This window comes from Corapipo altera, unplaced genomic scaffold (assembly GCF_003945725.1).
Source record: "Corapipo altera isolate COAL_440 unplaced genomic scaffold, ASM394572v1 132821, whole genome shotgun sequence".
Classification (NCBI taxonomy): Eukaryota; Metazoa; Chordata; class Aves; order Passeriformes; family Pipridae; genus Corapipo; species Corapipo altera.
In genome coordinates this window covers 12,166-24,907 of record NW_020885271.1, presented here as the reverse complement: position 1 = coordinate 24,907, position 12,742 = coordinate 12,166, and the positions used below count along the sequence as shown (strand labels likewise).

The 12,742-nt window shown below is 68.0% G+C and overlaps 2 protein-coding genes and 1 long non-coding RNA gene across 3 annotated transcripts; 1 reads left to right on the top strand and 2 right to left on the bottom strand.

Moving 5' to 3' along the window:
- Nucleotides 1-206: 206 nt before the first annotated feature.
- On the bottom strand, nt 207-3,719 carry LOC113940327. The gene is made up of 3 exons (XR_003525428.1): nt 3,596-3,719; nt 1,206-1,224; nt 207-280 (listed from the first exon to the last, which is right to left on the bottom strand). It is a non-coding gene; the product is annotated as an uncharacterized LOC113940327 (long non-coding RNA).
- A 1,429-nt stretch (nt 3,720-5,148) lies between these two features.
- On the top strand, nt 5,149-9,092 carry LOC113940329 (serine/threonine-protein phosphatase PP1-alpha catalytic subunit-like). Its single transcript, XM_027631460.1, is given in 8 exon segments — nt 5,149-5,239; nt 5,788-5,919; nt 6,036-6,266; nt 7,480-7,584; nt 7,679-7,902; nt 8,537-8,671; nt 8,877-8,954; nt 8,956-9,092. Coding segments are annotated over 8 exon segments (993 nt in total). The 5' UTR covers nt 5,149-5,184; the 3' UTR covers nt 8,989-9,092.
- A 30-nt stretch (nt 9,093-9,122) lies between these two features.
- Nucleotides 9,123-11,597, bottom strand: LOC113940328 (cell cycle checkpoint control protein RAD9A-like). The gene is given in 12 exon segments (XM_027631459.1): nt 9,123-9,459; nt 9,601-9,717; nt 9,719-9,818; nt 9,913-10,014; nt 10,098-10,162; nt 10,236-10,342; nt 10,426-10,535; nt 10,718-10,817; nt 10,900-11,014; nt 11,133-11,267; nt 11,358-11,428; nt 11,507-11,597. Coding segments are annotated over 12 exon segments (1,155 nt in total). The 5' UTR covers nt 11,541-11,597; the 3' UTR covers nt 9,123-9,360.
- Between the last annotated feature and the right edge of the window lie 1,145 nt (nt 11,598-12,742).

Below are 12,742 nucleotides of genomic sequence, written 5' to 3'. Positions count from 1 at the left end.
GCCACCCCCGTGTCCCCAGCCTGGCACCGTGCCCCCCGTGCCTCCCACCCGTGCGGGGCTCCGCAGAGCAGTCCAGCGTGGGGGGCAGCCCCTCCTGGCACAGGGCACTCTGCAGCCGCTCGAAGGCGTGGGTGGCACCGTCGGGGTCCCCGCTGTCCCCGGGCACGTCGCCATCGGGGGCCTCCTCCTCCAACCAACCTGGGCACAGCGCCTCGGGCCCTGCCCACTCCTGCTCCGCGGGGCTGGGCACCCGCTCCGGGCTCGGCTGGGCCATCGAGAGCTGCGGGAGCAGGGACCGCGCTGGCACGGGGCTGGCACGGGGAGAAGGGGGTGGCACGGGGCTGGAACTGGGAGAAGGGGGTGGCACGGGGCTGGCACGGGGTTAAGGGGCTTGGGATGGGGCTGGAACAGAGCTAGGTGGATGGCATGGAGTTAAGGGGCTGGTATGTGGGGCTGGCACGGGCTAAAGGGCTGGTATGGCGTTGGCACGGGGCCAAAGGGATGGCACGGGGCTGGCATAGGGCGAGCAGGTTGGCATCACGCTGGTATGAGGCTTGCACGGGACTAAGGGACTAGCACGTGGCTGGCACAGGGCTGGTGTGGGGCTGCCACGGGTCTAAGGGTTTGTTATGGGGCCGGTGGTTTAGCATGGGACTGGCGTGGGGCTGGCACAGGTCTGAAGGGCTGGCATAGGGGTGGCATGAGGCTGGCGTGGGGCTAATTGCTTGTCACGGGGCTGGCACGGGGCTAAGGGGCTGGTACGTGGCTAACGGGCTGGCACGGGGCTAAATGGGTTGCCATGGACTGGCAAGGGTGTGGCTCGGGTTTGAGGGGCGGACAGGGATCTAAGGGGCTGGCGTGGGTGTGGCACGGAGTCGTCACGGGGGCAGACACCGGGCGGGCACGGGGGACACGGTGCAGACGCAGCGTGGGGGCACCGGGCGCCGCTGCCACCCGCGGGTGGGGGTGTCACGGTGCCGGGGGGCTGCGGGGGGCCGGGCACAGCGCCACCGCCTCGGGGACAGCGGGGCAGTGCCAGCCGCCGGGGCCACCAGCTCCCGGACAAAGCGTCCCCTTGTCCCCGCGGGGTCACGCGGAGGGTGGGCACAGCACGCCACGCTGCCCCGCGCCAGTGCCCGGCACCGCCGGGGTCCCCGGGGTGGGCACGCACCTCCGCCCGGACCCCCCACCCGGGGGCCACTCACCATCCTGGTGACAGAGGGGCTGCAAGAGAAGGACAGGCAGAGTCAGCGTGGCTCCTTGGGGACCTGCCACCCCCCCGGCCACCCCTCCCCAGTGCTGGGAGACCCCTCTAGAGCCCCCCATGGGAGGACCCCTCCCGCGAAACCCCCCAGAGCCTGGCACCCTTCCTGGGGCACACCTGGGTGCCAACTCCGGTGTCCCCAGCTTGTCCCCTCGGTGCCAACCCCAGCGGCCCCAGTTTGTTCTCTCGGTGCCAGCCCCACAGTGCCCATTCCTGGTGTCCCGAGGTTGACCCCTCTGTGCCAGCTCCAGTGGCCCCAGCTTGTCCCCTCGCTGACCACCCTGGCGGCCCCAGATTGACCCCCCGGTGCCAGTCACGGTGGCCCCGGGTTTTCCCCTCGGTGCCAGCCCCGGTGGCCCCGGCACCTCCGGCTGAGCCCGCCCAGGGATTAGTGTAATCCCGTGCCAGCTCAGCACAGCCGGGGGCACCCCCCCTGCCCCGGGGGTGCCAAGGTGCCCTGGGGGTGCAGACCCAAGTCCCCGGGGTGTCCCCGGCCCCAGGGTGTCCCCAGTCCCAGCAGGTGCCCGGCAGAGCTGGCACGGAGGGAAACTGAGGCACGGAGCTGAGCGGTGCCCGTTGGCAGCCACTCACCGAGGCACCCCCCGCCCCCCGGGGTGCCGGGACCTCAGGGGTACACGGCGGGGGGTGTCCCCAAGGGGTGGCCGGCACCCGGGAACAGGGTTGGGGGACACACTGCTCGGTGACATGGCACCAGAACCCCCCAAAACCCATCCACGGGGCAGCCACCGGGGTCCCTCCGGGTCCGCGCCCCCCCCCCAGCCTGGGGACCTCCCTGTCCCCCTCCACCCCCAGCCGGGAGGTGGCCCTGCGGTCCCCAAGCTGGGACAGCCGTGTCCCCCGGTACCTTGGGGTGGGAGCCGTGGCCTGAGAGCGCGCAGGGGACGAGGGCTCGGGGACAACTGGCACAGGGGACACCGGCCGGTCTGGCCTTTAAACACCCCCCCGCGCCACCCCGGGGTGCCAACCCCCGGCCCCGTGCCCCGGATTAGGCGACACAGAGCCCCATTGTCCCCTCTGCCACCTCGCGCCAGGCGCTGGCACCTCTGCCCGTGTCCCTGTCCCCGTCGCCAGGGAGGGAGACGCTGCCACAGCGGGACCCGGGGCGTGGCTCAGCCCGCCGGGGTGTCCCTGTCCCCCTGTCCTGTGTCCCCAGGCTGGGCACGCCCTCCTACCCCCCCGCCCCGGCCCCCTGTCCCCAGCGTGGCGGAGCTGCCAACACGCACGTCCCCGGGCTTATCTCCAGCTGCCTGCGGTGTCACTGTCACCGCCACCACCACCGGCAGGCACGGGGCCACCAGCGCGGCTGCTGCGCCGCCGGGTCCTGCACGCGCTGTCACCCGCTCCCTGTCACCCGCTCCCTGTCACCCGCTCCCTGTCACCCACGCTGTCACCTGCACTGTCACTCGCACCTTGTCCCCTGCACCATCACCTGCAGCCTTGTCACTGTCACCCCATCACCCGCATCCTGTCACCCACAGCTTGTCACCCACGCTGTCACCTGCACCCCGTCACCCACACCCCCCCCATCACCTGCACCCTGTCACCCACACCTGGTTACCCTCACCCTGTCACCTGCACACCTGCACTGTCACACCGCTCTGTGCACACACACACACACACACGTGTGCACACACCCTGTCACCCTGTCACCTGCATCCTGTCACCCACACCTCGTCACCTGCAGCGTGTCACCTGCACATGCGCACACATGTGCACACAGGCGCACACACACATGTGCACACAGGCACACACACACACATGTGCACACACACACATGCACACACACACGTGCACACACACACACGTGCACACACACATGTGCACACACACATATGCACACACACACACGTGCACACACACATGTGCGCACACACATGTGCACACACACACATATGCACACACACACCTACACACACACACATATGCACACACACACATATGCACACACACACATGTGCACACACACACGTGCACACACACGTGCACACACACACATGTGCACACGCACTCATGTGCACACGCACACATGTGCACACGCACACACATGTGCACACACATGTGCACACACACACATGTGCACACACACACACGTGCACACACACGTGTGCACACACACACATGTGCGTGCACACACTTGTACACACACACGTGCACACACACACATGTGCACACACACATACATGCACACACACACACGTGCACACACCCCGGCCTGCACCCCGCTGTTCCTGCCCTCCCTACACCAGCACCCCCCCAAGAACACACACACACCCCTCCCCCGGATCACCCGGACCCCCACCCAGCACCCACCGGCGGTGGCAGTGGCGGTGTCAGTCTGTCCCGGTGCTGTCACACCCCGGCAGTGGCTCTGCCCGCTCCGGTTCCTGCACTGTCGGGGTCTGTCGGGGTCTGTCTGTCTGTCCCGGTGCTGTCACACCCCGGACGCTCCGGTCCCAGCGGTGGCGGCGGCGCCTCCTGCCCGGGCGGGGCGGCCCCGGGCGGGGCGGGACCGGGGGCACCGGAGGGACCGGGGGGACCGAGAGGGGTGACAGGAAAAGGGGACAGCGAGGGGCCCGTGGCTGCGGAGCCGGGATGGCACCGCGGGGGGACGGGGACAGGGAGCGAGACTGGGACACGGGACGGGGACAGGGATGGGGGTAGGGGACAAGTGACCGGGGACAGGGACCGGGCCAGGCCGAGGTCACCCAGGGCCGGGTGTAAAACTGACACCGCGGAGCAGAAATGTCAGGGCCGGGGCAGGCCCCGGGAGCTATTCCCGACCGCACCCGCACGGCTGGAATGGCGCACAGGGAATGGCAGGGGATGGCATGTGGGCAGTGGCACGGCACGGCATGGTGCACAGGGAGTGGAACACAGGGAATGGCATGGCACGGCACAGGAGAATGGCATGTCTTGGCGTGGCATACAGAGAATGGCATGACAGGACACAGCATGGCATGGGGAAGCATGGCACGGCATGGCACAGCCACTGTGGGCAGGGGGATAGGCAGGGGACAGGCAGGACCCCATCCCTGGCACTGCCACCCTGCCCGAGCCGTGGCACAAACGTGTCACCCTCCTCCGTGTCCCCAGCGGGAGCCCGGCCTTCGGGCTGTCCCCGGGGTGGCAACAGCTTCCCGGCAACCGCCCGGTGCTGCTCCCGACGGTGTCCCCAAGGCCCCGGGGCGGGGACCTCCCCGAGCTCTGCCAGGCGTCGTGGTGTCCCCTGGTGTCCCTCTGTGTCCCCTGCGTGTCACCCTGACCCCACTCCTGGGGACCCACTCCTGCCCTGGTCCCTCCTGATCTGCCCCTAACTCCTCCCAGCTCCTATCCCTGTGCTCCCAGGACTAGGATACGAGTGCCCATATCCCCTCGTGTCCCCTCCGTGTCCCCAGGACCGCAGTCCCGGGGAGCCCCACCTACCCCGAGGCTGCCTCCCCCACTCGGTCTCTGCCCGCCCAGGAACGGGATGCGAGTCCCCGTCGTCCCTCATGTCCCCTTTCCCGCGATGTCACCTTCGCCGAGATGTCCCCTTTCCCAGGATGTCCCCCTTCCCGGGGTATCCCTGTTCCCGGTGTGTCCCCCTATCCAGGGATGTCCCCCTATCCAGGGATGTCCCCCTATCCAGGGATGTCCCCTTACCCGGCTTCTCCATCTGCCACGCATGTCCCACCTCCACGGGTGTCCTCCTGCCTCTATGCCACCGCCGTGGCTCCCCGCCCCGCTCCCCTCCATGTTTGTCCCGTCTCCCATCCCCATCGGCGCTGGGATCGGGACACCGGGACGAGGGAGCCACCGAAGCGCCGCGGTGACTCCTCCGAGCCGGCAGGGGGCGCCCCCGGGCGCGGGGGGGAGGCGCTCTGGGCGGGCGCGCGGGGCGTGGCGGCGCGCGGGCGGCCATGGCGGACACCGAGAAGCTCAACCTCGACTCCATCATCAGCCGCCTCCTGGAGGGTGAGGGGTCCCCGCCGCCCCTGCACCCCGGGATTGCCCCCCGTCCGCCCGCGGAGGCCCCCGGGGCCCGCCCGGGCCGTGCCCCAACCCCGCGGAGGGGAGTTTCCCGGCCCGGGCCTGGCGGGGGAGGGGGGGGGGTGTTAGGCCGCGGTGCTTTTGGGGAGGGGGGTCAGGGCCGGGTGGTGTTTGGGGCGGGTCCCCAAGGGGTCTGGAAGGCTGGAGGAGTCCCTGAGGAGTCTGCACCCCCGCGAGGGAGTGGGGGGGGCGAACTGGAAGATATGGGGGGGTCCCCAAGGGGTGTGGGGGGCTGGAGATGAACCTGAGGATATGGGGGGGTCCCCAAGGGCTGTGGGGGTTGGAAGTGAGCCCGGAGGATATGGGGGGAGTTCCTAAGGGATCTGTATCCCGGCGGGAGGGGCTGGGGAATATAAGGGGGGTCCCCTAGAGATGGGTTGCTGGCGGGGTTCCTGAGGCACTGGCGGGGTTCCTGGGGGGTTCCTGGGGCACTTTAGGGGTCCCTGACCCTGCTCTCTGGGGTGGGGGGCCAGTCCAAGGGTCGCGGCCAGGGAAGAACGTGCAGCTGACGGAGAACGAGATCCGGGGGCTGTGCCTGAAATCCCGGGAGATCTTCCTGAGCCAGCCGATCCTGCTGGAGCTGGAGGCACCTCTCAAGATCTGCGGTGAGGGCTGGCTGGGTGGGTGGGGGGTCCTGCACAGCCCTGTGCTGCCCGCGGGAAGGCAGGGGGGCTGTGGGGAGCTGGGGGTCCCACTCACAGCCTGTCCCCCCCCCCCTCAGGTGACATCCACGGGCAGTACTATGACCTGCTGCGGCTCTTTGAGTACGGGGGCTTCCCCCCTGAGAGCAACTACCTGTTTCTGGGGGACTACGTGGACCGGGGCAAGCAGTCTCTGGAGACCATCTGCCTCCTGCTCGCCTACAAGATCAAGTACCCCGAGAACTTCTTCCTGCTGCGGGGCAACCACGAGTGTGCCAGCATCAACCGCATCTACGGCTTCTACGACGAGTGTGAGTGCCCAGGCTGGGCCCCCCCAGCCCCCCCGCCGTCCCCCTGCCCCCCCCCCCTGCCGCCGTCCCCGTGCTGTCCCACCCCAGCTGTGACCAGGGTAGTCCTCCTGCCCCCTCTGCCCTCCCCCATGTGCTCCTGCCCCCCCAATATCCTCCTGCCCACCCCCTTGTCCTCCTGCCACCTCCTGCCCTCCTGTATCCTCCTGCCCCCTCATGTGCTCTTGTCACCCTCTCTTGTCCCCCTGTCTACCACTCCTGTTGTCCTCCTGTCACCCCGTATCCTTTTGCTCCCTCCCCATGTCCTCCTGCCCCCCCCCCTGTCCTCCTGCCCCCCCTCTGTGTCCTCCTGTACCCCAATATCCTGCTGCCCCCCCATGTCCTCTTGCCACCCCCCCGTGTCCTCTTGCCACCCCTCCTTGTCCCCCTGGCCTCCCATGTCCCCCATCCACCGCCCCCATTGTCCTCCTGCCCACCCCATGTCCTACTGCCCCTCTTTGTCTTCCTGTCCCCCTCCACATCCTCTTGCCACCCCTTGCCCACCCCTGTGTCCTCCTGTCCCCTTCCATGTCCTCCTGTCCCCCTCCACATCCTCCTGCCCTCTCCCCATGTCCTCCTGCCCCCCCGTTGTCCCCCTGCCCCACTATGGTCCTCCTGTCCCCCCACATGCTCTTGCCACCCCTCCTTGTCCCCCTGACCCCCCATATACCTCATCCACTGCTCCCATTGTCCTCCTGCCCACCCCACGTCCTACTGCCCCTCCTTGACTTCCTGTCCCCCTCCACATCCTCCTGCCACCCCCTCCTGTCCTCCTGGATCCCCCTGGCCATCCCCAATATCCCCCTGCCATCCCTGTGTCCTCCTGGCCACTTCAGTGTCCACTTGCCACCCCTTTGTCCAGCCCTGTGTCCTCCTACCCCCCCCCCATTCCCACCCTGTCCCCCTGTGCCCCCCATCACCCACTTCAGTGCTCTCCTAAGGACACCCCCAAGTCCCCATTGTCCCTCAAGGACACCCCCAAGTCCCCATTGTCCCTCAAGGACACCCCCAAGTCCCCATTGTCCCTGTGCAGCCAGAGCTCTGCCAGGTCTGATGGACCTCGGGGCAGCTGCCTGTGCATCACCTGGGGGGCTAAAACCCCTGTTGGGAGCCCCACACACCCCTAGGTGCCCGTTGTCCCCCAAGGACACCCCCAGATCCTCACTGTGCCCCCCAGGCAAGCGGCGATACAACATCAAGCTCTGGAAGACCTTCACCGACTGCTTCAACTGTTTGCCCATCGCCGCCATCGTGGACGAGAAGATCTTCTGCTGCCACGGAGGTGGGAGAAGAAACCCCTTCCCAGGGATCTGGGTGGGGGGCTGTGGAGGGGCGGGATCTCCGTGCTGAGCTCCGGGGGCTCCCCTTCCCCGCAGGGCTGTCCCCAGACCTGCAGTCCATGGAGCAGATCCGGCGGATCATGCGGCCCACGGACGTCCCGGATCAGGGGCTGCTCTGTGACCTGCTCTGGTCCGACCCCGACAAGGACGTGCAGGGCTGGGGGGAGAACGACCGCGGCGTCTCCTTCACCTTCGGGGCCGAGGTGGTGGCCAAGTTCCTGCACAAGCACGACCTGGATCTCATCTGCCGGGCACACCAGGTACCTCCGGGACCCCCAAAATATTGGGGAGGGCCCCCGGAGCGGGGCTTTGGGTGCCCAGTGGGGGTCGGGTGTAGGGCAGGCGTGTGTACCCCGAGGATTTGCCCCCCAGGGGCGGTGTGTGCTCCAGGGGTGGGTCCTGAGGGGGTGCTTGCCCACTTGACTCTGGGGGGTTGTTGTGAGTGTGTAGGCAGGATTTCAGGGGGAATTCACTCTGGGATTTGGGTATTTATCCTAGAGGGGTGAGATTTTACCCCAGGATTTGGGTATTTACCCCAGGATTTGGGCATTTGCCTGGAGGTGGATATTGGCCCTAGGGGGGAAGATTTGCCTGACATTGACCCTGGGGGGGTGAGCATTTGCCCCGTGAGGGTCAAAATTTGCCCCAGGGGACTGAGTATTTGCCCTGGGAGGGCAGTATTAGCCCTGGGGGCCTGAATATCTGGATATTTACTCCAGGGAAATGGGAATTTGCCCTGAGTGGGCGGGTATTGACCCCAGGGGAGTGGATATTCAGGAGGGGAATATTTACCACAGGACGGGGGGATGGGTATTTGCCCCTGAGGTCACACAGTGGTCCCGGGGGGGTGGTTATCTGCCCCGGGGGTGCTCACAGCGTGCCCCCCTCGTGCAGGTGGTGGAGGATGGCTACGAGTTCTTCGCCAAGCGCCAGCTCGTCACCCTGTTCTCGGCCCCCAACTACTGCGGCGAGTTCGACAACGCGGGCGCCATGATGAGCGTGGACGAGACCCTCATGTGCTCCTTCCAGGTGGGCTGGCTAGGGGCAGGACACCCCCAATTCCTGCTGGGGAGGCTGGAGGGAGAGCGGAGGGCACCGAGGTGTTCTGCCCTGCAGGCAGGAGGGGAGCGGGGAGCTGGGGCAGGGTGGTGCCCTCATGCATTTCTCTCCGCCTTCACCCCTTTCTGACCCGTTTCTTCCCCCCCCTCACCCGTTTCTCCCCCTTGCCCCCCAGATCCTGAAGCCGGCCGACAAGAGCAAGGGCAAGTACGGGCAGTTCAGTGGGCTGAACCCCGCCGGGCGCCCCGTCACCCCCCCCCCGAAACTCTGCCAAAGCCAAGAAATGAGCCGTGGGAGGCCGCCCCGGCTGGGGTGCTGCCCACCCACCCCCCTGTCCCCCTCCCCACCCCACACCCACACACACACACACAGAATCAGGTCGCTTTTCTTTCGACTCAAGTTTTTTTATTTGGAGGATCCTGTTTCCCCCCCCCCCTCTTCTTCGAGCCACGCTCCACCAAAGCAAGTCCAGTGCCAGGGCAGGGAGTGCTGGGGCGAGGGGGGAGCCCGGAGCCCAGAGCCCAGCCCTGGGGTGGCAGCGGAGCGGGGGGCGGGAGGAATTTTTTGGGGAATAAACTTGTAATGAATCGGGTCACTGGGGGGTGCCTGTGGTGCTGGTCGGATGCTGGGGGGGGGGAAGGATGGCAGTGGCTCAGGGCTCAACATTCTCCATCGCTGTCCTCTGCCAGCACCTCCTGGGTGGGGGCCAGGCCGGGCCCCTCCGGAGTCAGCACCGAGCCGAAAAACAGGGAGCGGAACTGGGGGGAGAAAAGGGGGGGTTCAGGAGGGGGCTGTGACCACCCCCTGCCCCCAGGCACACCCATCCCAGACCTTCTTGTGAGGGGGGTTCAGGAGGGGGCTGTGACCACCCCCTGCCCCCAGGCACACCCATCCCAGACCTTCTTGTGAGGGGGGGTCCCTGGCACAGCTCCGTCCTCATCCTCTTCCTCCTCCTGCTCCTCAGGGTCGCTCTGGGCTGCCCGGGGGGTGTGCAGGGGGAAGGTGGGGCTGGGGGGGGCCCCCGGATGCCCCCTCACAGGCACTGGTTTCCAGGGCAACCATGTAGGACTCGAGGTCATCAGCGAAGTCGTCGGCCGGGGTGGGCAGGTGGGACACACTGATGGGGAGGGAGCGAGGAGACAGGGGCAGGATTGGGAATGTTCACTCTGGTCCCTGCTGCGGGCAGCTGGGGGGGTTCCTGTGGGACTCACCCGTTGGTGGGGGCGGGGAGGGAGCTGCTTTCCAGGTCAGAGAGGGTGGCCAGCACCAGGTGAACCTCCAGCACGGTGTCATCCAGGGTGAAGACCACCGGCCTGGGGGGCACAGAGGGGCTGAGGGTCGGGGGGACACAGAGGCAGGGCTGGCACAGGGTGGGGGGCACAGCACCCCCTCCTACCTGCCAGGCTCATCGAAGTGGATGGTGAGGAGCAGGTTGGAGGCCTCGGCAAAGGTCAGCAGCCCCTGGGGACAAAGTGGGGGGTGAGGGGGGGGCTGGGGGGCAACACGGGGCTGGGGGAACCCAGCAGGGACTCACCCGAAATTCCTTGAGGCAGAAGGTGATGCGGGAGCCCGGGGACACGGTCACTGACTGGAACTCGTCCTCAGCCAGCCACAGCTCCGTCACCATCGTCTTGCTCAGCTCTGATGGGAGGGGAAGGTGGGGGGGGGGAGCTGTGAGGGCACCCCAGGGCAGACAAGGGGCTACTTCAGCCCACAGGACTCACCTGCCTCGTCCTCCACGTAGTTCCGGAGGCTGATCTTGCCCCCGGGGCCAGTCCCCAGTGTCACCTCAGCCAGCGTCGGGGGGAAGTGGACCACAGCGTCTGCCAGCACGCTGGGGGCACAGGGGGTAGGTGAGGGGGGCACATGGAGGGGGGCTGAGCACCCCAAATCCCACGGGGCCGGCCAGGATCCCTCCTTCCTTCCGCCCTCATGCCCCTCTGCCCACCCCGGTGTACCCCTTTGTCCTGCCCACCCCAGTGCCATCCCCGTGGTGTCCCCTTGTTCCCCCCTCACCGTGCCGGGGCACAGAGGCGGCTGGAGCAGCGCTGGGTGTCGAACACGGCCTGGAGCCGCTCGCACTCCTGGAAGGCCAGGTTGTGTGTCTTGGTGACACCTGGCAGTGGGGACACGGGCTCAGCAGGGCAGCACACGGTGCCAGCACGTCCCTGCTGTTGTGTCACCCCCCTGGCACTCACCATACTTGCAGTGGAGCTGCAGGACCAGGCGGCTGGCGCGGTGCTTGAGCAGGATGAGGCATTTCCCCACCGACTTCTCCAGCGAGGGCAGCGAGCGGAACACGCCCAGGAAGGACTGTGGGCAGGGGATGGATACAGGGGATGGATACAGGGGATGGATACAGGGACTGTCACCTGCCTGAGAACAACGGGGAGCTCGGGGGGTGGGGGGTTCCCGGGCAGGGGGGCCGCACCTTCATGTGGACTTTGCATCGGAAGCGCTCGGTGTGGGGCGCGGGGCCGCCCGGCTCGTACAGCTGGAAGAAGAGGGGGGCGAAGAGGAAGGAGGCGAAGGCGGAGCGGGAGGAGTTGACGGCGCGCAGGGACAGCTGGGGGACACGCACACACAGTGTCGGCGCTGCCTGAAGGCACTGAAGGGGGCCCGGGTGCCCCGCCCAGCTCCCCCAGCTGCTCCGTACCCCCTTCTCCGTGGGCTCCAGGTACAGCTCGTCGCCGATGCGGGACAGGGAGTGCACGGCTCGGCCCAGCACTGGGAAAGAGAGGGTGAGTAGGGGAGGTGAGGCAGGGCCTGGGGGACCCCCCCCGCCCCGCCGTGCCCCCCGCTCACCTTTGACGTTGCCGCCGGCGATGACACATTTCATGGCACCGGGCGGGCACGTGGGGGCTTCGCGCCACCGCCCCCAGGCCCCGCCCCCGCGCGGAGGCCACGCCCCCTCCCCGCAGACCGCGCCCCTCAGTGACGCCTGCGAGCTAGGCCACGCCCCCTGCCACGAAAGACCACGCCCCCCCGGTGGTTCCGCCCCGCGGCCTCACCGCCCCACTCCCTTCCCCGGGGTTTTTGGTTTCCCCGCTCCTCGCCCCGCAGCTCCCCGCCCTCCCCAGCGGCCCCGCAGTGGTCTCGCCCGCTCCCCCGCCCCCCTCCAGCCCCTCCCGGTGGTTCCGGCCGCTTCACCCCCGCCGGTGCCTTCCCGGCTTCCCGCGCCCGCCCTGCGCCCGCCGCCTCCCCATTGGCTGCGAGTGCCGCTCGGTCCCGCCCCCGCCGTGTTCCGATTGGTCGGCGCCGGGGGCGCGCGTGACGGCACGGCGCGAGAGCACCACGTGACCGGCGCGCGGGGGGGGGGGGGGGGGGGCCCCCCCCCTGCTACCGGGGGGGGGCAGATCCCGCCCCTCCCGACTCGCTATTGGTCGGCGCTCGGAGTGACGTGCGGCTCGCCCAATGGGGCCTCGACGAGCCCCTCGGCGCCGCTCCCCGCGCCGGGTCCTTCCCGGGGCTTCCCGACCCGTCCCGGGGCTCCCCCGGGGTCGTTCCTTCCCTGTTCCCCCCAGCCCCTTGACCCCTCGCTTCATTCCCAGCCGCATCCCGGGCGGGGCTGCCCTCCCGCAGCGTTGCCCGCTCCGCCCGGTGCCCTCGCCCCTTCCCGCATTCCAGGTGCTTTCCAGGAAGGGATACAGCTCCCTGGAGCTGCGCCGGTGCTCCCCGGGGTCCCGGGGGTTTTTTGATCCCTGCCTCCCGGGGGCAGGATGCTGCTCCCACGTGTGCAGTGGTTAATGGTCTCTCTCCCTGCTGCAGGTGCTGCTGGCCGAGCATCCCGGAGAATCCTGGAACGGTTTTGGTTGGAAGGGACCTTGAGGTCCATCCAGTCACACCCCCCTACCATGGGCAGGGACACCTTCTGCTAGACCCAGTTGCTCCAAGCCCTGTCCAGCATGGCCTGGAACACTTCCAGGGATGGATTTTGGGGGTGTCCCAGGATTCTGCAGCGGGGGGGGGGGGGGGATGCTGTAAATTCTGGGCTGGCCAGGTATATCCATAGGTTGTCCACAGAATCCCAGGATGGTTTGC